The 24,663-nt window shown below is 41.6% G+C and overlaps 1 protein-coding gene across 11 annotated transcripts in view; it reads left to right on the top strand.

Moving 5' to 3' along the window:
* Positions 1–7,692: 7,692 nt before the first annotated feature.
* Positions 7,693–24,663, top strand: part of CNNM2 (cyclin and CBS domain divalent metal cation transport mediator 2) — a 117,441-nt gene continuing 100,470 nt past the window's right edge. For 6 of the 11 annotated variants that reach the window (XR_004426654.1, XR_004426653.1, XR_004426655.1 and 3 more), the window contains exon 1: positions 7,693–9,510. Coding sequence is in view for 6 of the 11 variants with exons in the window: in XM_033149763.1 (XP_033005654.1) it covers positions 7,875–9,510 (1,636 nt within the window). In the remaining 5 variants the exon portion in view is untranslated. The remainder of the gene's footprint in view (positions 9,511–24,663) is intronic. The other 5 variants (XM_033149759.1, XM_033149758.1, XM_033149757.1 and 2 more) reach the window with 2 other exon arrangements.

The following is a 24,663-nucleotide window of genomic DNA, read 5'->3' as shown; positions in this document are numbered from 1 at the left end:
GCAGTGTCTCAAGTTACCTAGTTCTGAGCTGGATAGGGCCTTTTATGCTAGCACCAGTACCTTGAGCTTTGTCTGATAGCAGAATGGCAAGCGGTGCAAATCCTCAGAGCAAGGTGTTATATGCCAGCAGTAGTTTGACCCCACAAGCAGCCCAGCCACTGTATTCTGCACCTGCTGCAGTCTCCAAACCAACCTCAAGGGTAGCCACACATATAATGCAGTAATCCAAATGTGAAGTTGCCAGTATATGGACAACTGGCCAAGGAGAAATGGCCAACCTAGAAACGTTAACGTTTCTCCAAGTCTGCATCAAATGCCTAGATTTACCTGGGATTTTTCAGTTCTGCATATAACAAGACAGACAGAAAAGACTCCTGGGAGTCTCTAAATAGTAGAAAAATTATGATTATGAGGCTATAGGACACAGGACTGCTGAGTTTTAGCATTGGATTTTAGGGTGCAGAAAAAACAATGGTAGGGCTCTGCCACATTTGCCCTAGGGACCAGCCTCCCCTGTTTAGGGGTTTAGCTAAAAAGAAACTCAATACAGGAGCCCTGTTTGGTGCTAGAAATTATTTGAAGAATGCAGATGTCTAAATAGACCTCTTCAGCCATCCCGCCCCCTTTGCTATTATTCATAAATACTTTTTGAAAACATTCCTGCTGGGATATTTTCTCTAATTAATTTTGGTATCAAAGATGATCTTTAGAGTAAGAATGAAAGTGCTGATGGCTGTGAAAACTGTCTTCATTAAAAAGACATGAAATCTTAACTGCAGCTTTTAAAAACCCCTGTGGAGGCTACTAGAGAGTTTCATCAGTATGACTCCCTTTCAAGCGCGCATTTGTTAAAAGGCCATTGTTAAATGCCAGGACATTTTGCTTTGCTTTCCTATTCTATTAGCACTTGGCATGTCAGCAAGGGCCAAAAAGTTTTAAAACTTCCTGCATCTTTCCTGGCATCAAAGCTTGGCACTGATTCTGTAAACATGGCCTTAGATTTCTTGATGGCTACTGGCTGGTTCACGCATACAGCCTTATCCACAATCACTGTATTACCATGTAATCATTGCTTGCATGTATGGATCCAGCACCCCAAGTTGAAGTTTTGCATTATCTGATATAACTTCAAATGTGGTGCATTTCAATTAAGTCAGCTAAAGCGCCAGCTTGCAGTCATGCATGTGTGACTCAGGCTCTGTTCTCACCATACATTTAAAGACACCCTCCACAAGAATCCTGGGAACTGTAGTTTACCCACAGAGCTACAGTTCTGACACCCTTAACAAACTACAGTTCTCAGAATTTGTGGAGGGGCAGGTAGAGATGTGTGCCTTTAAATTTGTATGCAGCATCAGTCTTTGCTTTTGGAAGAATAAACAGATTAAGGGTTAATATTATACCTTAGAGAACCGTGAAGTTGTTTTCTTTAATGTGTTTCACAATTGTTTTCACCACCTAGCTGTCAACACCAACAAGGCTTCATTAGTGTCAGATTCGTTTCTGAACACATCAAGGGGTGCTAACGGGGCAGGGATATCTTTACATCTTGGCTAGAGACAAAGTAAGAACAGCTTAAGGACTCATGAAGCTAGTTTGAGAAACAATGCATCAAACAGTAGTATTTTATGACAAAGTACAGGATATATATGCATATTTTGGATAGCATAGTGTGAACCAGGATTGAAAACCCAGCACTGGAAATGCCTGGAATGCTTGGTAAACACAGCCTAAGCCTGATTCCCTCATATATTGGGTTGACATACATTGATTGAGACCTGTAAACTCATTGCTACTGTGGTAACTGGCAGCTTAGTTAACTTTGTGACAGTGTGGTGTAGTGGTTAAGAGCGGTAGACTCGTTATCTGGGGAACCGGGTTCGCGTCTCCACTCCTCCACATGCAGCTGCTGGGTGACCTTGGGCTAGTCACACTTCTCTGAAGTCTCTCAGCCCCACTCACCTCACAGAGTGTTTGTTGTGGGGGAGGAAGGGAAAGGAGAATGTTAGCCGCTTTGAGACTCCTTCGGGTAGTGAAAAGCGGGATATCAAATCCAAACTCTTCTTCTTCTTCTTCTTTGCTTTGAAGTAAGTTGCATGTTTTTCACAATTGGCCTGAGAGCAGCAAAAGATGGAGAGATTGCAAGAGGGGGAAGGAAGCAACCAAACAGGTTAGCGACAACAGATTACAAACTGCTGGGTAAGAAATCTTGTGGTATCTCCACACATCTGAACAGGTTCGCAATACTTTGCTCTTTGGCCCCTCAATGAAATCAAAGCAGTTCCTGCTGCTTTGGTAGTAAAGACAACAAGCTGCGTTCTAAAAAAACAACCTTACATAGCCCTTCAACCCATAACTTGTAGCCTGTGAATGATTTATTCCTAAACTGAGAATTACAAATCGAGTAACGGCATCTAACAATTCCAGAAATCAGTAACGCTGCTTAAATTTATGTGACAGATTCGAATTATATGTTTGCAACAGCAGCTTGATATTGTGGATTGGAATTAGCAGGGATCAAATGGGGAATTTGCTCACACCAACCTCCCCACAACCCCGGGGGGCGGGCCTCTCAGAATAATGTGGATTGTGCATTGTTGGAGCAGGGAATATCTGACACACATGTTGGTATTTGAGGGGCTAGAGAGGCACTTTATTGGAAGGTCTTTTGCATGGGTACCACATGACTGGATAGAGGATATGAGTACTGTACAAGATGACTTGGAGAAGCCAGGGACAGATTGCTCCATTATGCCTTGCTTGTGAGCTTTCATGCAGCAAGCGGCTGTTCACTGTTGTCTCATGGACCTTTATCCTGATCCAGCAAGGGAAATCCTGGCATTCTTATGTTGCTTCACTGATGTTCGAAAAACCTAGATGTGAAGCATGTTTGAACAGCCTGCTCTGGAAGGCTATTCTTCTCCCTTTAAGAATGGTAGATTAATAAAGATGCATTATAACACTAAAAATGGAAAATTGATGTTTAACAATGAATTATGGAGAATTATATTCACTCTGAAACTATGTTTATAGAAAATCCATCCATATTTCAGTTAACCCTAGAATTAGGTGTTTTCTTGGCCAAAGCATCGTGGCCATCTTTTAAATTGGGTGGCAAACCTGTGGCCCTGCAGATGTTGCTGGACTACAGTTCCCAGAATGCCTGTCCATTTGTCATTCTGGCTAGGGCTGATAGGAATTGGAGTTCAACAAGACATGGAAGGCCACTGACTGTTCTTCCCTCCTCCCCACCACCCCTGTTTAAAGCCTTTTCAGATTTAGCACCCAAATCTGTAGCTTCCTCCAATTTGTACATTAATTAAGCCAAATGCTACCTTTAGAAAACAAATGATGGCTTTCATGGCCTCTTACTGCGAGATAAAACAGCAAGTATTATTTATGGTAATTCTTTGCATATCACTTTTAAGATGCTGTTTTGATCTGGTTAGAACCCTGGGGCTGCCATATGCTGAGAAGCTGCTGTTAAGTGAATTGACCTTATCAATATTAAATGTCCAATTCCCCAGCAAGCAAGAAAAATAAATAAATGTCAAATCAGGAGCAGGGGGCCATATATACAGCAGGAAGCCATCAAGACTGAAGCCTGTCAGGTTAATTTTTAATTGCTTTATTGTAGGACCTCATAAAAACTCGGATGAGAAAGCAACAAAGGTGCTCCATATTTTTAGTACTGTTCTGTTCTTAAAAAGCACCAAGCAGTAAACCAGTCTGATTGCATTTTGAAACCAAGGGCTTGTTTGCACAATTGTGTATCAAGAGTGCAGCTTAACCCTCTTCAGTCTTGGAAGGAACGGACAAATGAACGAATGAACAACTGTTGGGATAGCAAAAGATTCTGCAGGGGTTGGACTAGATGGCCCTTGTGGTCCCTTCCAACTCTACAATTCTATGATTCGGAGGAAGGAAGGAAGGAAGGAAGGAAGGAAGGAAGGAAGGAAGGAAGGATCAAATGGAGTGGAAAAAGACAGAATAAGATAAGCCCTGGATAAACAGGGACATTTCCTGATATTTTAATGAGCAGTAACTCATACATGACAGATGGATAGAACTGATGAGCATAGTGAAGCTGATTCAGGTGTTTATCACTCAAATCTGATTCATGAGAGCATTGTTTTAAATTGGGTTGATGTTCCAAACATTTCCCCTTCCTCATACTGCCAACAGTGGAAAGGAGAGTCTGAGGAGTGATGCCCAGACAACCTGTACTAAGTAAAAATCGGGGAGAGACAAACCTCAAGAAATTATCACCACGATATCTCCCCAGTTACAGCTCCTGCCCCCCACTATTCAAGTGTAACCCTCAAATCCCTGTGCTGTCTAATTTTGTGACTACAAATGCTGCAAAAGTGTCCAGTGCCCCCTCCCACATCCAAAGGAAACAAAAACTGAAAGGGAAATTCTCACTGCTCAGAGGAGTGGGGTGTGTACAACTAAGACATTCAATGCTAGAGGCACTAGGCAAAAGATTATTGGACAGCCAACTGCCCTGATCCTGGTCAAGAAAGAAAATCTAAATACAAAAACACCATAAAATCCAACTTTAACATAACTTACCTGTTACAAATGCCATGCAGGTTATATGACCCACAAGAGAATGTTTTAATATGGCTGGCAAAGCAAAAGGAGCTGAGAGTGAATCAGGAATGACAAACCAGTGGCCTGCCAGACTTCAGGTCCCATAATCCCTTTCAATTGGCTGTGCTGGCTGGGGCTAATGGAATGTAGACATCTGGAGGTCCACTGGTGAGCCATCCTTGGTGTACATATTTGTACAACTTTACTTATCTTTCAAATACCCACTTATCTGGGAGTAAATCCCACATATCTTGGTGGTACTTCCTTTTGAGTAGACAAATATAGGATTGTCTTGTGATTAGTTTGGTGTTTGATTTTGGCACCAGAGGGAGCTGCGCTGCAATAAAGAAGACTGAAGAGGTAAAATATCTGATCTAAACCACAGGGAAAAACAATATTAAGCTCCATACAAGTACATTTTTGTGGCTAAATGTATGGAGAGGCAGTGTATATGGTAGTATATATCATACCATATAAGGTTGTAAACTGCCAAAAGATTGGAATGGAAGGTGCTACATAAATGTTTAATATACAAATAAAGAAAATAAAAACAGGCATACTAGGCAGTGCTAAGCCTATTTATCAGTGAAGACAATGGGGCATTTCTGTGTCAACATAGTGGGCTATAAGTGTATATAGATCTGAAATAGGAATGTGCAATGATATAATCTACACCCCATTGAAATAAATGGCACAGTTGCCCCCAACAGGCCTGAGAGATCTTGATTGCAATCTTTGGACTACATCTCCCATCACCCCTAAGCATTTCCCTATTGGCTGGGGCTGTCAGGTGTTGGGAGACCAACATCTGGAGGGCCACACATTTTTCACCTCTGTGCTTCTGGAAAGATGGCTAGCCTTGAAGATGGTTTGGAAGTTACAACTTTTGCGGAATGCAGTTGTTAAAGTGCTAAATGCTAAGCAGTATAGCTCGTTGGAACCACATAATACTGGTTCTTCAGGAGCTGCACCAGTTGCCTGTATTCCAGAGCCCAGTTCAACGTGTTAATGTTACTTACAAAGCCTTAAATGACATAGGATCCAAATAGTTTCCTTATACCACCCTGTCTGGGACAGTCACACTCTCAACTGTGGAATTTGCTTTGAGGTATTTTTTTTGCTGCCATTCTTATTTGGTTTCCAGCACAGCTGAAGATGTTCCCTTTTGTCTAGGCATTTGAAGAAGTGTGATCACTTCAAGGCTAGCTGCAATGTCTGTTTGCTACATAATATGGTAGTATTTTGGACAACTGTCACGTTGTGTGTTATAGTTATAATATGTAGCTCTTTTTTTGTAAATTGCCCTGGGATAAAAATCACTCAGTTTAAAAATCAAATGAATATTCCATGTGCAGTTTTGTTTGCTCTGTGTTGGAGTGTTGGCTTCAATGATACCGTAAACTTTGTGCCCTTTGTGTGTCAAAATGTCCCATTTTAGACTATCCTAGTAAACTAGGATAACTATACATTTCCACTTTCTAGATGTTGTCAGAATAGCTTAACTGTGTGTTTGTGTGCATGCGCACAACTGAGATGTTTTGATACAGAAATGTAAAAACATGCAACATTCACACTCTTATAATAATTGCATCCTAACTTTCAGCTTTCCATTTAGCTTCAAATAACTATTTAGGTACTTCTTGCCTCCATTCTGAGTGATGTACAGATGTTGGACCTGCAGAGTTTTCTAGTAGCCAGTCTTAGGATTTTCTAGTAGCCAGTCTTGGGATTATTGTATGTCAATTCTAATTTTGTAAATGATCTGGAAGTACTTCAGCCATTCTGGGATAGACATCTAGTCCTCAGATACCTATACCTATACCTGTTACAGGTGGGTAGCCGTGTTGGTCTGCCATAGTCGAAACAAAATAGGAAATTCTTTCCAGTAGCACCTTAGAGACCAACTGAGTTTGTTCTTGGTATGAGCTTTCGAAAGCTCATACCAAGAACAAACTCAGTTGGTCTCTAAGGTGCTGGTATCTGAAGAAGTGTGCATGCACACGAAAGCTCATACCAAGAACAAACTCAGTTGGTCTCTAAGGTGCTACTGGAAAGAATTTCCTATTTTGTTTCGACTATACCTATACCTATACACCATTTTATTTTTTCCAAAGTAATCAGAATGTTTTGAACTGTAATTCTAAAGGTCCTTGATCAGAAACTAATTTTACTGAAGAGGGCATTTTAAGCTTGATTTGCAAATCACTGCATTAGCAACACCGAAGTGACCACCTGAACCATGATGCAAGCCACCTTGAGCTCCTTGGAGAAAAAGGTGGGATATAAACGCAGTGGTGATGAAGAATACATTTATCACATGGACAATTGGGAGAGCAGGGTCTCACAGACCCATTGTCTCTGCAATCTATGAATGTGATATTTTTAGTAGTTTTTAAAGCCCGACAAGAAAAACAGCCTTAAAAGTGGAAAAACCGTCAAAGGCGGCAAACGTGCACAACAAAAGAAAATGCCGACAGGGGAAACGTTCTTTTGTGACAGTGAAGTCGAGGAGGGCGGACCTGAGGGAAGGAGCGCATCCTTCACGCTATAGCAGTTTCGCGCTGAACATCTCAAGGAGCCGGCACAAAGCTCTCGCCTCTATTGGCCACACTTCCCACCAATCGCCGCTCTCCTCCCTTCCCATTGGCTCGTCGTTCAGCCCGGCTAGCGCTCACACACATACACACAGCAGTCACGCGCTTCTTTAATTTGAGGGAAGGGGGGCGGGGCGCACCGCGAACCCACCCCTCCTTTCGCGGCTGTGGCCGTAATAAGAGTTACTGAATGAGGACGGAGCGCGCAAGCGGAGTCTCGCTCGCGTTGTTCATTCCCTGCAACATGCGCCGTTCCTCAGGCCTCGTTCCCCGTCCCGCTGGAGCCTCCGCCGGCGAGCCCGTAAGCCGAGCGAAGCTCTCCTCCTCCTTCCACTGTGGCTCGCGTGCAGGCAGGCGGCCGGCCGGCTCGCCGGCTTTCGCCTCCCCCCTCCCCTATCGCATGCGCGCTCTCCGATTGGACGGCTGTTTTTTCTTCCCCCCCCACTCCAGCTCGTCGTCCCGCTTGTACTCACCTGATTGGCTGACGCGCACGCGCGGGCTCTGTGCCCCCCCTCCCCCCGTTCCCCTCAGGGGTAGGGGTTGGAGTAGCTCCTAGCCGAGGCCCGGCAGTCGCTTGGCATCCCTCGAGGGATTCGCAGCTCGCCGTGGCCGTTGAGCGTCGTCGCGATGGAGCTGCCCCGCTTACTGTGGCCGTGGTAGTGGCGACCTGTCCCTGACGGGAATATGGCCGCAGCGCTGCCCGCGGCTGCCGTCTGGCTCCTAACCCGGCCGGGGGGAGGTGGCGAAAGGGAGACGCGGGTCGCGTTGCGGTCGCCGTTGCTGCTGCCGCTGCTGCTGGGCATCCTCCTCAGCCGCTGCCTGGGAGAGCAGCCGCCGCGCGCTGCCTCTGCCTCAGCCTCCTCCTCCTCCTCCTCCTTACTGCCCGGCGCCTCCGACTCTGAGGAGACCGTGATCATCGGGCTGCGGCTGGAGGACACGAACGACGTGTCGTTCATGGAGAAGGGCGTGCTGCGAGTGAGCGAGAGGAGCCGGGTCAAGCTGCGGGTCTACGGGCAGAACATCAACAACGAGACCTGGTCCCGCATCGCCTTCACCGAGCATGTCCGGTGGAGGGATGGCGAAGGCAGGCGGCCGCCGGCTGAGCAAGAGGACGGCCCGGCCCCCGTGGGCTCTTCCTCCCCGGCCCCGCAACGCTGCGGCATCCGCACATCGGACATCATCATCCAGCCGCACATCACCCTCAACCGCCGCACGTCGGGGGTCATCGAGATCGATATCAAGCCTTTGCGAAAAACGGAGAAGAGCAAGTGCTATTACCTGTGCACCTCCGTGTCCTCCCCGGCTATCCTGGGGGGGCCAGGGAGCTCCGCCGGGGGCAGCGGTGGGGGAGGGAGCATTATTGGCCCCGATGGGGGCCCTTGGACCGAGACTACCTGGATCTACCATGATGGTGAGGATACCAGGATGATCGTGGGAGAGGAGAAGAAATTCTTGTTGCCCTTCTGGCTTCAGGTGATCTTCATCTCCCTCTTACTGTGCCTCTCTGGCATGTTTAGTGGACTCAACCTGGGACTTATGGCCCTCGACCCTATGGAGTTGCGTATTGTGCAGAACTGTGGGACAGAAAAAGAGAAGAATTACGCTAAGCGTATTGAGCCTGTGCGCCGCCAGGGGAATTACTTGCTCTGCTCCCTGCTGTTGGGCAATGTATTGGTCAACACCACTCTGACCATCCTGCTCGATGATATTGCTGGTTCTGGACTGGTGGCCGTGGTGGCCTCCACTATCGGTATCGTCATCTTCGGTGAGATTGTGCCGCAAGCTATTTGTTCCCGGCACGGCCTTGCCGTAGGCGCCAACACCATATTCCTCACCAAGTTTTTCATGATGATGACCTTCCCGGCCTCCTACCCAGTCAGCAAGCTTCTAGACTGTGTCTTAGGGCAGGAGATAGGTACTGTCTACAACCGTGAAAAACTACTTGAAATGTTGAGGGTTACTGACCCCTACAATGACCTAGTTAAGGAGGAGCTGAATATAATTCAAGGGGCACTGGAACTGCGCACAAAGACGGTGGAGGATGTAATGACTCCACTACGGGACTGCTTCATGATTACTGCTGAGGCTGTGCTTGATTTCAACACTATGTCTGAAATCATGGAAAGTGGTTATACCCGTATTCCTGTATTTGAAGGGGAACGCTCCAACATTGTGGACCTCCTTTTTGTCAAGGACTTGGCCTTTGTGGATCCTGATGACTGCACTCCGCTCAAGACCATAACCCGTTTCTATAACCACCCGCTGCACTTTGTCTTCAATGACACCAAGCTTGACGCCATGCTTGAGGAATTCAAAAAAGGTGGGATGGTGGTGGTTGGTGATGGGAGTGGGGAAGATGAATGCAAAAAGGAGCTTTAAGGGCTGGAATTTTGTTTATTTTTTAAAGAAATGAGAACAGAGATTCTTGGGATGCTGAATATTGCTCAAAACAAATTTGATGCTTGCATGGTGCATTGTAGAGTAGCAAACAGTTTCTTTCGCCCTCACTTCCCCCTGGTAATAATAGGGTTTCATCTACTACCCTATTCATTTCTGAGTCTGCATATTTTGTTGAGTATTACTATATTACTAAAGAGGTGATTTAACGTTTTTCAGCAGACAACATGTATAAGCACATGATATGGAATTCTCTATGCATCTTTCTTATTTACCTTGTTACATATATTTTATGTGTCCACACTGTTTTTTTTATATGTACATCTCACTTCTCTGAAAAAGTGTCTCTCATGACTCAAAAGTAGTTTTATGGGCCAAAGTCACGTGTTTGTGTAAAAAAGAGCATGTACAAATATGTAAGCACAAGATAATGGATCACAAGATTTGTAGCAGTGTTCTTGGGTTACCATTCATGGTTTGTCTGAGAGAGACACATGACGAGTTCAGATTTGTTGTAACACTAAGAGCTATGGCTTAGCTCTGGGTACTGTGGCAGCAGGAGAATCTGGGGAAGAGTGAATCAGCTGTGATTTTTTTTTGGTGAGTAGCTGCATGGTTGCACATTCATGCTTAGCCATGGTTGGCTTAGTATTACGTGCAAACTGAGCCTTTGAATAACTCTAAAACTGAGTTCTGTGTTTAAAGCTAAGTGAAGTATTATTTATAGATAGTTAAGAATTAATTCTGAACTAAAGTTGTCACATGTTGCAAGATTCTTACCTGGAATACATTTGTGTGGGAATCAGTATAAAGCCTGGATGAAGATTATAACATGTGGTCTAGATTGGTGCTTTTCACTCCTTATACACATACTGAGAAGCTGCAATTGGCTGTGTTCTCCCACTTTGACACCCTGCAAATTTGGAGTAAAAACGTGTACAATAAGGTCACATTATGATCAATGTGTAGGTTTTCCACTAGGTCTTGCACAGAAGTGTCTTTTGTATGATAATTCTTCCGTAATGTGAAGTGGTCCTTCAGTTAAGGCTACACTATAAAATATTATTGGTATTTACAGTCACTCTGTGTTTCCTACTACTGGTACACCATGCATGGTAAGTGCTGACTAATCATGAACACTTAATGGGCAGCTTGGACCATATGAGTTCTATGATTTCTGAATTCTGCACTATAACTCCTTTAGTCTTACTATGATTAGAAAAAACACTTAGAAAACTCTCTTACTCTAATTATCTGTTTCTCAAATTCAATAAGCAAGGGCATAAAGGCTTATCTTTGATGGTTACCCATCAGTTGTGGAACTCCTCACTGCAGACTTACCAAGCATGAGCACCTTTTGGAAAAACTGTACAACCCACCTGTTTGAGCTGGTCTTTAGCATCAGATACACTGGGAAGGCATAGCAAAAGATGCACATTGTTCTGTTTCACTTATTCATTAATTTTTTTTGTTAAGCACCCTGAGCCTTCAAGTTGGAGCAGTCTAGAAATCTAAAGAAACAAATTATTGATTAAAAGTCCACAGATCAAATTTAGTGATCTGTGGCCCAGTGGACCATCTTTAAGAGTTGCATTTGCTATACAGCTGGGCAAACAGGTTACTGCTAGTGTTAACCTTTTCTCAAGGTAATTCCTGCACTGTGACTGAACTTTTGTACTCAGTTTCTGATTGGTAGACAGTAAACTCTGCTAGTTAAATTACAGAGCACTATCTTGCAAGGCTTGCAGGAGAGGTTAATAATAATAATAACGGTTTCTATGCTTGAAGCAACAGAAAGAGCAGGCAGGTAGTAGGTCTCTTACGTGAAGATTGAGAAATGCTATTGAGTGACAAAGAGAAATTGGAACCACTCAACACCTACTTTGCTTCTGTCTGCATCTAAAAGTAAAGCAGTGCCCAGCCTGGTGATAACAGAATACAGGATGCAAGGGAGGAAGCTGAAGCCCAAGATAGGAAAAGAGGTGGTAAGGGAACACCTGGTTATTTTAAATGAATTCAAATCTCCAGGGTCAGATGAGCTGCATCAAAGGTACTAAAGGAACTTGTGGGTGTAATTTCAGAGCCTCTATCTATAATCTCTTGAGAATTTTTGGAGAACAAGTGAGGTCCCTGCGGACTGGAGGTGGGCAAATGTCCCCATCCTCTAAAAGGGAGAAAAAAGAAGACCCAGGTAACTACTGACCCGTGAGCTCGACATCAATACTGGGAAAGGTCCTAGAACAGATATTGAAACAGCCTGTGAGCACTTAGAAAAGGATGCTGTGATTACTAAAACCCAACATGGTTTTCTCAAAAGCAAGTCCTGCAGACAAATCTTATTTTTTTTATAGCGTTGCAAATTTGTTGGATCACGAGAATGCTGTCGACATAGCTTATCTTGATTTCAGTAAGACTTTTGACAAAGTCTCCCATGATAATTTTGAACAGAAACTTGTAAAATGTGAACTAGACAAGATAACTGTTAGGTGATTTTGTAGCTGGTTGACTGACTGAACCCAAAGAGTGCTCACTAATGGTTCCTTGTCATCCTGGAAAAAAGTGACAAGTGGGGTGCTACAGAGTTCTGTCCTGGGCCTGTTGTTGTTTAACATCTTTATAAACCACTTGGATGAAGGTATTGAGGGGATGCTCATACAATTTGCAGATGACGCCAAACTGGGAGGGGTAGGCAATGCCGCTGAAGACAGAATCAGGATTCTAGATAACCTTAACAGATTGGCGAACTGGGCCCAAACTACCAAAATGAAATTAAAAAGGGGCAAATGTAAGGTCCTGCACTTAGACAGGAAGAACGAGCTGCACAAATAAAATATGGGGGGGGGGCACCTGGCTTGCCATTAGTACATGTGAAAAGGATCTATGTGTCTTAGTGGACCACTACCTGAACATGAGTCAACAGCAGCAAAAAATATCATCAAGGGCACCAAGCCTTATGAGGAATGGTTGAGGGATCTCTGTATCTTTAGCCCGGTAAAGAGGAAACTGAGGGAAGATATGGTAGCCATCTTCAAATATCTAAGGGGCTGCCACATGGATGATGGAGCAAGCTTCTTTTCTCCTCCAGAGGCTAGAACCCGAATCAATGGATTCGAGTTATAAGAAAGGAGATTCTGAAAGAACTTTCTGACAGTAAGAGCTATTCAGCAGTAAAACAGACTTCCTAGGCAGGTGGTGGACTCTCCTTCCTTGGAGGTTTTAAAGCAGAGTTTGGATGACCATCTGTCTTATACGATGTAGTTGAGATTTCTTCATTTCATTTTCATTTGATTTCAGACTAGATGACCCTCAGAGTCCCTTCCAACTCTACAATTCTATGATTCCATCTAATCAGCACACTTAACATTTTGTTCTAAGCTTTAGTTTTTCCATTTAATAGTAACCCATGTTTGAGTTGACTATAAGTTCTGAAATATTTTGATTCATACAAATTAATAAGAGACCTTAATGGTTAAATATTCTCTTAACCGTTTACATGCCTGCTCTGCTGTATCTCTTTATGTACATTATTTTAGATAATCATTTTCTAAAGAAGGTGAAAATGAAAAGGTAATCTAGGATGTTTTGTGGTCCTAATCTAGGATGTTTTATGGTCACCTGAATTATAACTTCTGAGCAGTACATTTGGGCAGATTGAATGATAAATTATGAATTCTGAAGCGATTTCTTTTTACTATGGCTTTCCCTTTTTATAGCAAAAGCTTTCATTTCTATAATGTCACTAAAAGCAACAAGAACAAGAGGACTATGATGGAAAAACTCAAAATGAAATAATTTAAAATGTAATTAAAGCAAATGCTTGTTTTCCAGCCCTGTTGTAGTAGATGCTTTTAGGCTGCAATCCTATATCAATTTACCTGAGAGTATGGCCAGCAGCAATAAAACTGTTAGCACATTTGCAAAGCTAAACAAGGTCTGATATGGTTTCAAACTGGATGGGGGAACCACTTGTTGAGATATCTGCATTGCAGGGGATTGGACTAGATAACCCTTGGGGTCCTTTCCAACTCTACAATTCTATGATTCTATGAACTCAATAGCTTATTCCCAACTAGACATGCATAGAATCATAGGGTTATAAGGATGTAAGCCACGTTGAACACTGCATGACTGATTTCTGAGTAAAAATGTATAGGCTTGCTTTTAGTGGTAGTGTAGAAGTGAAATGCAGTCGTACCTTGGAAGTCAAACAGAATCCATTCTGGAAGTCTGTTTGACTTCCAAAACGTTCGGAAACCAAAGTACAGCTTCTGATTGGCTGTAGGAAGCTACTGCAGCCAATTGGAAGCCTGTTGGACATTCGGCTTCCAAAAATAGTTTGCAAACTGGAACAGTCGCTTCCGGGTTTGCTGCGTTCGGGAGCCAAAACGTTCGAGAACTAAGCTGTCCAAAAACCAAGGTATGACTGTATGTTGCTATGAAAATGCTGGTACTATATTAAAGGTTTCTTTGTAGTAATCTGCAAGCCTGTCTAAATAGTGATTTGTACACATTTGTTTCGATTGGAGATGGGAACCTGCCTTGATCTGATCTGGTGTGAACTCCTCTGAAAAGCTGTAGTAAGGGCCTTGTTTCATTGTAAAACAAAGCCTTCTTGAATCTGGTAGGTTAGTAGTGTGGTATTGTATGGAGGGAGCCCATACCAAAATTGTTTAGGATATGATTTAAGTCATATTTTTTCCACATAACTTCCAGACCTTTTATGGGAACCATAGATGTTCCTGGTTATTGCACCAAAATGTACTTGGACTTGTGTATTAACATACCTTATTTTTGCTATTGTATCTGTATTATAGCAACTGTACTATTTCATTAGTGATGACTTATTAGCTTTGAGCTAGTTGGTTGAGCAATAGTTCTCTGATATATAATATCTTTGTAAAATAGCAAATTCCCTTTACTATTTTATCCCACATGCTAATAAGGTATCATGATTCCCCCCCCCCCACCAACAGTAGAAATATGCTGGTGTCTATACTTTCCCCCACTTCAAATTATTTGAGGAATACAGAGTGTTGTGCTGGCCCTACAGGGTGGATTTTGGAAATGGTGAAAGGCCACATTTTGATTTTGATCAGACTGGAAAGTTTAATCAGACTGCAAGTTTAACATTCAGTGCTTCAAGGATTAATAATAAGAGCCATTTAAAGTATATTAAAAACTGATTGACATTTAGAGCTGCTGAGTATGTGACCCTGACTAGTTTGGGAAGATGAATTACTGTCTTTGTACTTTATAGCCTGAGGCTGTGGTGTTGCTTTAACTCTAATAATTTGACTGTAACATAATGTATTTTCATGGTAGGAGCTGAAATGATACAAAAGCCCTGTACTACACATCCTGTCCATTTAGTCTACCCACTACCCAGAAGCACCATGCATTGCCCATGGGAAGCCTTTCTTGCCCTCTCCCTGGCTTTGAACCCTTAACAGAGATAGGAAACATAGAATCATAGAATTGTAGGGTTGGAAGGGATCCCAAGGGTCATCTAGTCCAACTGCCTTCAATGCGTCTTTCAAAACTTTTCTCTGACAGGTTTTGTTTTCCCTCTAATTCTATGTGATGCTCTGGCAGAGGTGCACAAAATGATCCTTCAGAAAGGATAGAATAAAGACCATTGCCTTGGTTTGAACTTCTTTTTTGTTGTGACTTCTGGACATGGGTTATTAGGTTATTAGCACCCTGTAACACAGTGTTTTTCAACCTTTTTTGGGCAAAGGCACACTTGTTTCATGAAAAAAATAACGAGGCACACCACCATTAGAAAATGTTAAAAAAATTAACTCTGTGCCTATATTGACTATACATAAAGTAATTTTCCCACGGCACACCAGGCAACATCTCGCGGCACACTAGTGTGCCGCGGAACAGTGGTTGAAAAACACTGCTGTAACACCATACATAATGCGGCCATAGGACTACATTCTGTGTAAATAGCTTAGTTTTATCTCTAGAAAGAAGCTAGGTGTGTTCATTTGCAAAAAGGTGCGCAACCTGGCTTCAGGTCAACAGCATGGAGTGCATAAAAGCTTTGGTTTGAAAAGAAACTTGTGGGCAGTTCTTTGCTTGCCTCTCTTCCAGTTGACAAGTGTGTTTTTAATGATCCTGGTTGCCTGAGCCTTGGCTAAAAGCGCTGGCATTCCTTCTTGTCGTTTTTCTTCACTGGCTGTTCTCAGCATGTATGATCCTAAATCCAAAGCCTTCTATTTCTAGCTTACTGCAAGAATTCAGCTTGAAATGCCTTGTGTTGTGACACTAATATTGTAAAGCTGGCACACTTAGCACAGACCATTCATTGTACAGCAGCTTTCCCAGTACCCTTTACAGCCCTACAGTTTCTGTGAGTTATTCCTCATCTGCTGCAATAGTAGACCTGGAGAAGTTGAGTTTTGCTTCTTGTTCTTTTTAAAATCTTTGTTTGCTACTGTATTACACTACAAGATTGCTGAGTTTGAATTAATAACCTGTTTCACAGAAAATGTGCCTGCATCAGTCTGCTTTCATGATCCTTTGAGTGCACTAAAGTTTCTTTTCTTTTGAGCTCTGCTCAGATCTGGTCAGAGTAGTTTCAAGACTTAAATGTTTATGTTGTGTGATCACAGAGAATGTTTGTTAGTGTAGATTACTGACATTCCCATGTCTGTGTTTTGTCTAAGGTGTTGGCCTTTGAAGAAATGGTACCTGTTGGTTGCTCAGAAAATGTCCTTTCATTTGATATAACTATTATTGGATGGGTGCCCTGTTTCTCAGTTTTTTCATGTTGTAGGAGAAGTGAGTTTCTTGATCCTCCTGTGCCTCTGTTAATCTTGGAGTTCAGCTATGGAAACTATTTAAATTCATCTGTTTTTTATTTTGGTGTGTATTAGTTATTGCAAACTGTGTTCTTGTTTACACATTTAATTTCTTCTCTGTCTTTGTGTTGTGGTTTCTGCATGGTGAGGTGCATTCATCTTAATAAAACCATGTTTTCCATTTTGTAATTTATCTGTTTCATGAACAAGAAAGCATACCAATTGTTTCAACAGCCAGTTAGCATTTTGCTTTGTAAATAGAGCCTTGCCAATTAGCATTATCTAAAACCTTTTTTTATGCTGTGTGCTTACCTTTTATAGTTCAAAATAGCAGAGCAATTCTTCTGGTTCTGGAGAAAGCATTGTAGTTGCGGAGCCACCAATTCCAAACCCCTGCTGACTCCTTTGGCTTTAAAAAAAAAAGATTCTTTCTCATTGGCCCCAGTGGAAAGAAGCATTAGTATGCCAGTTTCAGGCTGGTGTGTAATTTTTTTTCATTCTTGGGGAGCTTTGAAGGAGGGCTTTGGGCCTAACATGCCTTTCGTATGCCTCATTTAACCTTATTCTTATCTCATTATACATTATTATACCTTATCCTTATTATTCTTATTATTAATATTCTTATTAATATTTAATATTATTGCTATTTATTATTACTATTTATTATTATTATTATTATACCTTATTCTTATCTCATTATACATGACAAAGGTATTTTTAGCCATCTCACCCCTTGCTTTTTCCTGTAAGACCAATTGCAGTCGTTAACAGTCGTCAACAGGTTTTCCACACCTTTCAGCAAATCACCCATTCCCAAGACCCTTCTGAGTAATACCCCTCCCCACTCTCTCACTATATATAAGTGTCTGGTGACTTCTGTTTCAGTGTATCTGAAGAAGTGTGCATGCACACGAAAGCTCATACCAAGAACAAACTTAGTTGGTCTCTAAGGTGCTACTGGAAGGAATTTTTTTATTTTTTATTTTGTTTTGACCCTTTACAGTTATTTTGAGGAGCTTCCAGGCTATTGGTTTAATTTGGCCTGACATGCATTCCAATTTGGCCTGTGAGACCATTTTCTCCCAAACCCATGTCCACTTGTGCCACATTTGATATCATATGTGCTGCCAAGTGTGGAGCTGATAAGAATGGGTAAGAATGGGACAACTGTTGAAGCACCAATGGCAGAAGAAAGCAAGCTGTGAAGATTTCTGCAGCTACAAGAGGAGCCCCCTGAGAGTGAACTTTTCACTTCTCCAGCAAAGGGGAAGAACCACAGCATTCTGTTGTCCCTGGAATGCCTTCTAATGGACTGTAGGAATGCTTCCATAGTGACCAGGGAGGTAATTGTGAAACAAATTAATTAGATCAGTTCTCTCTCTAGCTATGCAAATACACTAAATATCTGAAGAAGTGTGCATGCACACGAAAGCTCATACCAAGAACAAACTTAGTTGGTCTCTAAGGTGCTACTGGAAGGATTTTTTGATTTTTTATTTTGTTTTGACTATGGCAGACCAACACGGCTACCTACCTGACACTAAATAAGATCACTTACATGAAGACAGACTTAGATGTACATACTGCATTTTGGGCAAAATATTCCAAACTTTTCATAAGCAAAGATGGAGTATCTGTACACAGTAGTATTTCTCTATGACAGAATATAAATGTCCATGCTGTTTGGATGATATGGTCATTTAAAAAAACACGGCTACAAAAATATACTCTACTCTAGTTTATGATTTGTTATTGTATCTTGGACCTTGAAATCTGCATATCCCCAAGCTTTAATTTGGTGCATTTTGATTTTTTTTTTGGGGGGGTGTCATAATTCATTTTTAAGGAACTATAAATAAAGGGTTGTATCTCAGTCATGCTCAGAGTACTGTATACCCATTGAAATTAATGGATTTCAGTTAGTTATGCTTATTAATTCCAATGAGTCTACCCTATGACTTATGTTGGATGCAGCCCATAGATTTTTGCATGGATGCTTGTATAAAATGTGGGATCAATTTTTAACCAAGTTATTTTTAGACACGTTCTATTTAGATTCACTTACAAAACTTTTAAAAAGCTTTTTAAAAATCAGATTCAAATTTATATACCCAGTCTTGCATACATTCTTCTTGTTTATGAATTGGTCTTGGACAAGTTAATCTTCACCTAACCTAGCCCTGGTTTGTGATATGAAATAAATATATACTGTAACTTAATATATACTGTAATATATACTGTATAGTGAGGCAGCATAAAGAAATCTCCCAGAACCTACTGGCCAAAGCTGTCTAGCGAATTTGAAGCTGAATTCTCCATACCTGAATCTAATATTCTTTTTGCTTCACCATATTGATCCTTTTCCTAGTTTGGAAGGCTTCCCTGGTAACCTTGACAGATTTTTTCTCAATGGTCTTTGCAATCTACTAAGTTCTTCTGGCTTCAGATATGAGAGATGCTGTCAGTATCCTACTGGGCCACTTGCTATTGACATATAAAGCCCTGAACAGCTTGGGACAAGGTTAGCTCTGGGAATGCCTTGCCTTGTATACCCCTGCCAGTTGCTTTGGTCCTCATGAGAGGCACTCTTGGTGGTGCTGTTTGCTTCTGAGGTTTGTCTTATGTATACCAAAGCCAGGGCCTTTAGTGTGGTGGCATCTGCTCCTTTGGAAAGTGTTCCCAGGGAACATCAGACAGTCACCTACAATGTTGGAGTGGTATTCAACTAAATAGTTACACTACTGCCACAATGTTTAGCTGTGCAACATAATTTACCGGTACTCTCTCTCCTCTCTCTGTCCCTTCTAAAACAGCTCTAGAGGGTTGAGGAATTTGTAAAACAATCATATAAGTAATTGTATTTTACATAATCAGTAAAATATTGTAAACATAACCATAAACATTAATATCATCAAAAGAGACTTACTGCTCACTACTCATAACAATCAAGTTGCTGTAAAAATATTCACAGCAATTTGTTTTTACAGCAACTTGTTATATGTAATGAGTCGTTATGCCAACAATATTTTACTGACTATGTATTACTGTGTATTTCATTTTTCATAGGTAATTTGACCACATCACTTGGGCATATTGGCTAAGAGACCAGATTCATTTAACTAATTATTTGGTACTTCTTTAAACCATTGAGGAAGACCTGTATGGTTTTGATATATATTATTGTTTATCACAAGTTTGTTGGCCTGTTACTCATATGGATAGATAATTTCAGACCATTTTAGTTTTAAAATGCCTACATTTATTTCTTCTTAAGATTTGAGTAATATATGTTCATACAATTTCTACTTGTGTCCTTGCCCTTGTAGTTTATGCTTTGCCTTGAATTTATTCTCCTTTGTTTTGGTTTGTGCATAGGCAGCTATCTTTCTACAAACAATCAGGAGCCTTAAACAGATGCTATGCTGCTAGTGCAGTGACTCTTTCAAATGATGACGGAGAAATCATGTCAAGGATGCCATTAAATTAATTACTTTTCACTTTAGCCCTGTCAGGCCTAGCCATAACAAGTAACGTTTTGTCTTGTTTTGCCTTGTAGTCTAACAAATGAGAAATGTCCAGTTTCTGCCATATAAGCAATTTCCTTTCCCTCACTGCCCCAACAGCATTTAGTCTCATGATATAATTTGATAGTTTACCAGACCTATAGAGAAGAATATTAATAAACCTCTTCTGAAGATTTGAGAGCTCTGTAAAAGAATTTATTGAAACTGAAGTATTTTAACATGAATAAACGGTTCCCCTGTGCTGAGATTATGAGAAGCAGGTATAACTTTGTTTTATTGGGAAAAGCACATGGTCTAGAGACTTGGAAATTATTCTTCTAATCTAAGCTGCTGTGTAGTTTCTGCCAAGGGCCGGTGTTGTTCTATGTTCTCTCTTGGCTGTAGCAATGCAGTACAGTCATACCTCAGGTTACGGCTGCTACAGGTTGTGTGTTTTCGGGTTGCGCAGCATGCCGAACCCGGAAGTACGGGAACGGGTTACTTCTGGGTTTTGGCACCCACTCATGCGCAGACGCGGCACTGCGGGTTACGGACACTGTGGGTTGCGAATGCGGCTCCTGCACGGATCACGTTTGCAACCCGAGTGTCCACTGTAAATGCTTTCTGATACTTTGTATCCAGTCTTTCTCTTTGTGCAAGCACCCTTAATGTCTGCTGGTTGCCACAGTTCATAGAATGGGGATGTGGGTTGCTCTTAAAAAGCACTTGATGGCATGGGGTGGGTGCTGGAGGGCAAAAATTAGACATCTTCCCTTTGTTTCCATCAGAAGAATGAAAACTAAATAATTTGAATAGCCTACTTGTAATTGGGATTCAGATAATACATTTAAATACATTTAAAGTATCTGTGCAAAATGGAAGCAAAACTTAACACAAATAACATCTTTAATTATTGTCAACACTCATTCATTAAAACCACCACCACCTTACTGTTAACTTCTGATGGAATACACATCATGGGAAAATAGAGGCTGGAAAACACACTTAAATGACATCTTCCCATCACTCAGACCTTTGCTGCTTTCCCCCTTTCTCCCTTCAGAGATTGGATTTCCGTATGACATAGCATCATTTGTAACTTGAACTTTGAAGGAGCGTAGGTGAAATTGGGCCCCAAAAGTGCCCACTCCTTTTGTTGAGGCCATTACAGTCATACCTCGGGTTGCGCTCACTGCGGGTTGCGCTCGATGCGGGATACGAACGTGCCAAACCCAGAAGTACTGGAACAGGTTACTTCTGGGTTTTGGCGCTTGTGCATGCGCAGAAGCGGTGAATCGCAACCTGCACGTGCACAGACATGGCACTGCAGGTTGCGAACACGCCTCTCGCATGGATCGCGTTCGCAACCCGAGCGTCCACTGTGGTCTTAAATTATAGTGTGGTTACAATTTTAGAGATTTTTGGGGAAGGGAGGAATTCTTATACTTTTTGAATGGGGCTTACTATGATAGATACGACATGGCAGAATGTTGCAAGCAGCCTTCTTTTTAACTGGGGTTTTTGTTTTTGTTTTTTAAAAAAGCTTTGCCTCTGCTTCAAGGCAGTGGTGGAACTGGAACAAGTAGTATCCTGGCAATGTTACTCGTTGAAAATGGCCTGCTGGGAATAACACCACAAACACAAACCCCTGTGTTGCAAAATATAACAATCTACAAAAATGCAAATGCAACACGCTGGCTAATAACTATTAGTGAATACTGTATATAATTGGTTATGATGTCATTCAAATATACGAATAAGCCACTTTAAAATGATGCATATATCATACAACACATCTCACAAAATATACGAGTAACTACAAGTTATTATATGTATCAGAGCCAAACAAAGAATCAAACAAATCAATGAATAGCGAGGAACGCCAAGCTGTCTCTCGAAGACGTCTCACAAAAGTCTCAAAGGAAGACGTCTCTCCGAAGTCTCAAAACAACAGCATATCCGGAATAGTTCAACTGTTTTGGAATAAAGTCTTCATCAGCGAATAATTATCAATGAAATATACACACTAGCAGGGATCATGCTAGTGGATGAGTGCTCACTGGTCAGGGATGATAGGCATTGTAGTCCAAAGCACCTGGAGGTCACTTGGTTGTAAGAAGCTGACTTACAGGAATGCAAGTTAAATCTTTGGTAGAAAGGATGCATTCAAAGCAATTGCATTCAAATGCATTTTTAGCAACCAGAACAAAATAGATTGATTCATAGCATTGTGTAATTTAAGCTGAAATTGAGACCTTGGAATGTTTGGTCCATTAATATATAAGCTTTAAAAAAATAGTGCTTTGATGGGTACTTCCAAAGCAGTGTTGCAATTCTTAGTCTACAATCTGCTGATTAAACTTTTAATTTTGACTCTCTCCCAGTTCCACTAATTGAGCTCATAAAACTAGCCCTTGACACCGGAGGACTGCAGTGCTGTGAACCATGCCATGTCTAGTGAGCATGACCTGGCACACACACAATGATTTGACAAGGTCCCAAACTGCAGCCTGCCAGCTACAAACAGTAGCGTAAATGCTAAACACTAATGAGCTGCAGATACCAGCACATGGCTAATGGCCTCAGATCAACTGGCCATTGCAGCCTAGCTACTGTCAAGGTCATCTGACCAGCTCAGGTGCATTTGGTGGTGTGTGTTTTATTATTGTGATGCTGTTTAAAGGGGTGTGGAATGTTGCTGTGAATTGCAATTTCTCCTTTAACTTTGAGAGGGAACACTTCAGCTCTGAGATAAAATGGTAAGTTAAATGCTCTGCAATATGACTACAAGAATAAATACCGTACCCTGTTCTGTATGGGAATTATAGGTAACCTACTCAGTGTATGGGGGAGTTTGTTCAGCTGAGTTGTTGACTATTTGTAGATACATTGGTACGTCATGGGTTAAGAACTTAATTCATTCTGGAGGTTCATTCTTAATCTGAAACTGTTCTTAACCTGAGGTACCACTTTAGCTAATGGGGCTTCCTGCTGTCGCCGCACGATTTCTGTTCTCATCCTGAAGCAAAGTTCTTAACCTGAGGTACTATTTCTGGGTTAGCAGAGTCTGTAACCTGAAGCGTCTGTAACCTGAAGCATCCATAACCCGAGGTACCACTGTAAATCAAAAGAAAAAAGGAATGAAAAGGCCATAACCTGAGAGAGAGAAAATTGTTTTGCTGAAATAAATTTGCCTAAAAAATCATGAATGGTCATGAATACTGAGATTAAAGAGTTGTTTGTTTAGCCTAATTTTGGTTTGTTTGAAAGTGTTAACTCAGTCTTTCAGATTAACCATATTGTGTATTACAATCTTTTTAAAGGCAGTGTTAAAATGATAAAACAATAAAAGCACAGTACTATTAATAAAATACAAATGATAAACCAAAGGAAACCATTTAAATAATAACATTAAGCATCAGAAAATGCTTGAGTGAACAGGTATGTTTTTAACATAGATTTAACACAATTTGTGTTGTGTGCACCCTAAATTGCATCTCAAGGTGAGCCAGTAGGGTAGTGGTTAAAGTGGTTAAAGTAACTGTTAGAGGGAAACTGGCTCAGCTTGTAATGAGTTCTTAGCTCAGGCATCCCCAACCTTCGGCCCTCCAGATGTTTTGGACTACAATTCCCATCATCCCTGACCACTGGTCCTGTTAGCTCTAGGGATCATGGGAGTTGTAGGCCAAAACATCTGGAGGGCCGCAGGTTGGGGATGCTCGCTCTAAACAGTCCTGAAGCTCCTTGGTGACCTTGGGCTTATACTGTCTCTCAGCCTTTGTAAGGATAATGTGGTGGTAGACCATGTGTACTATGCTTAGTTGCTGGCAGAAAGTGGGATTAAAATGGGATAAAAGTGGGATAAAGATGTAATAGTATTCATAGCTTTTTCTACCATATTTCATACTACAAAGGTGGCAATCGTTTGTAGATTTTATAGCATTCATTCTTGTTGCAGAGAAACAGATACCTTGTAGTTGTAAACCACAAAACTACTAACACTTCACTTGTTATTGGATACTGCGATTCTATTTTTTGTTGCCTTGCTATAGTGATGAGATGTGCTCATACACCCCCTATAGCTACATATGAACACCTGTTACCTATTTAAAAGATAATAGCGTATCCGTTACATACATCTTTTTCCCTTTTGTTCTTTGTGGCATGGCACCAACATGGCAACCCAGTGACATCACAGAATGCCTGTTTTGTGGGAAACTGTTAGTATCAGGCCACTTCGGCTGTTAAGGGCAAACAATGAACAGAGTAGCAGTTGATGAGTACCAGCAAATCTTTGAAATCACAACAGAAAAGTTTGCCTCAGGTTACCTGCACATTGCAAAATACAATAATGCCACCTTTGTTCATACCCCTTGGACCTGCCATTTCTACAAGGTATCTGATTGTATCATGGCCATTTGATGCCAGTATACAGCCTCATGTTGTCTAGCACTATGCTTTCCAGAGTATAGAGCAGGTGGAATGTGGTAATGATGTTAAAAGACTGTATGTGTGTGGTCATAGGCATGCCGTTTGGCACTGACTACCCAAAAGGTTAACCTTGCATAATGGAATGCAAAGCGTATGGATGTGTAGGAATTCATATGTATGGATGGAGGAATTGTTTAAGGGTGGGTAGATGGAAGGAAGGAAAATTGCTCCCAGCGGGCTCAATTTTCTGAAAGCCCAATGTATTTGAAACAAATGAACGTGTACAGAGTAGAGCAGGTATGGTAGATATTCAAACCTAATAAAACTTAGTTC

The sequence above is a fragment of the Lacerta agilis genome, chromosome 5, assembly GCF_009819535.1.
Source record: "Lacerta agilis isolate rLacAgi1 chromosome 5, rLacAgi1.pri, whole genome shotgun sequence".
Lineage (NCBI taxonomy): Eukaryota > Metazoa > Chordata > Lepidosauria > Squamata > Lacertidae > Lacerta > Lacerta agilis.
The sequence above is the reverse complement of the archived record's forward strand: the minus strand, read 5'-3'. Positions and strand labels throughout refer to the sequence as shown.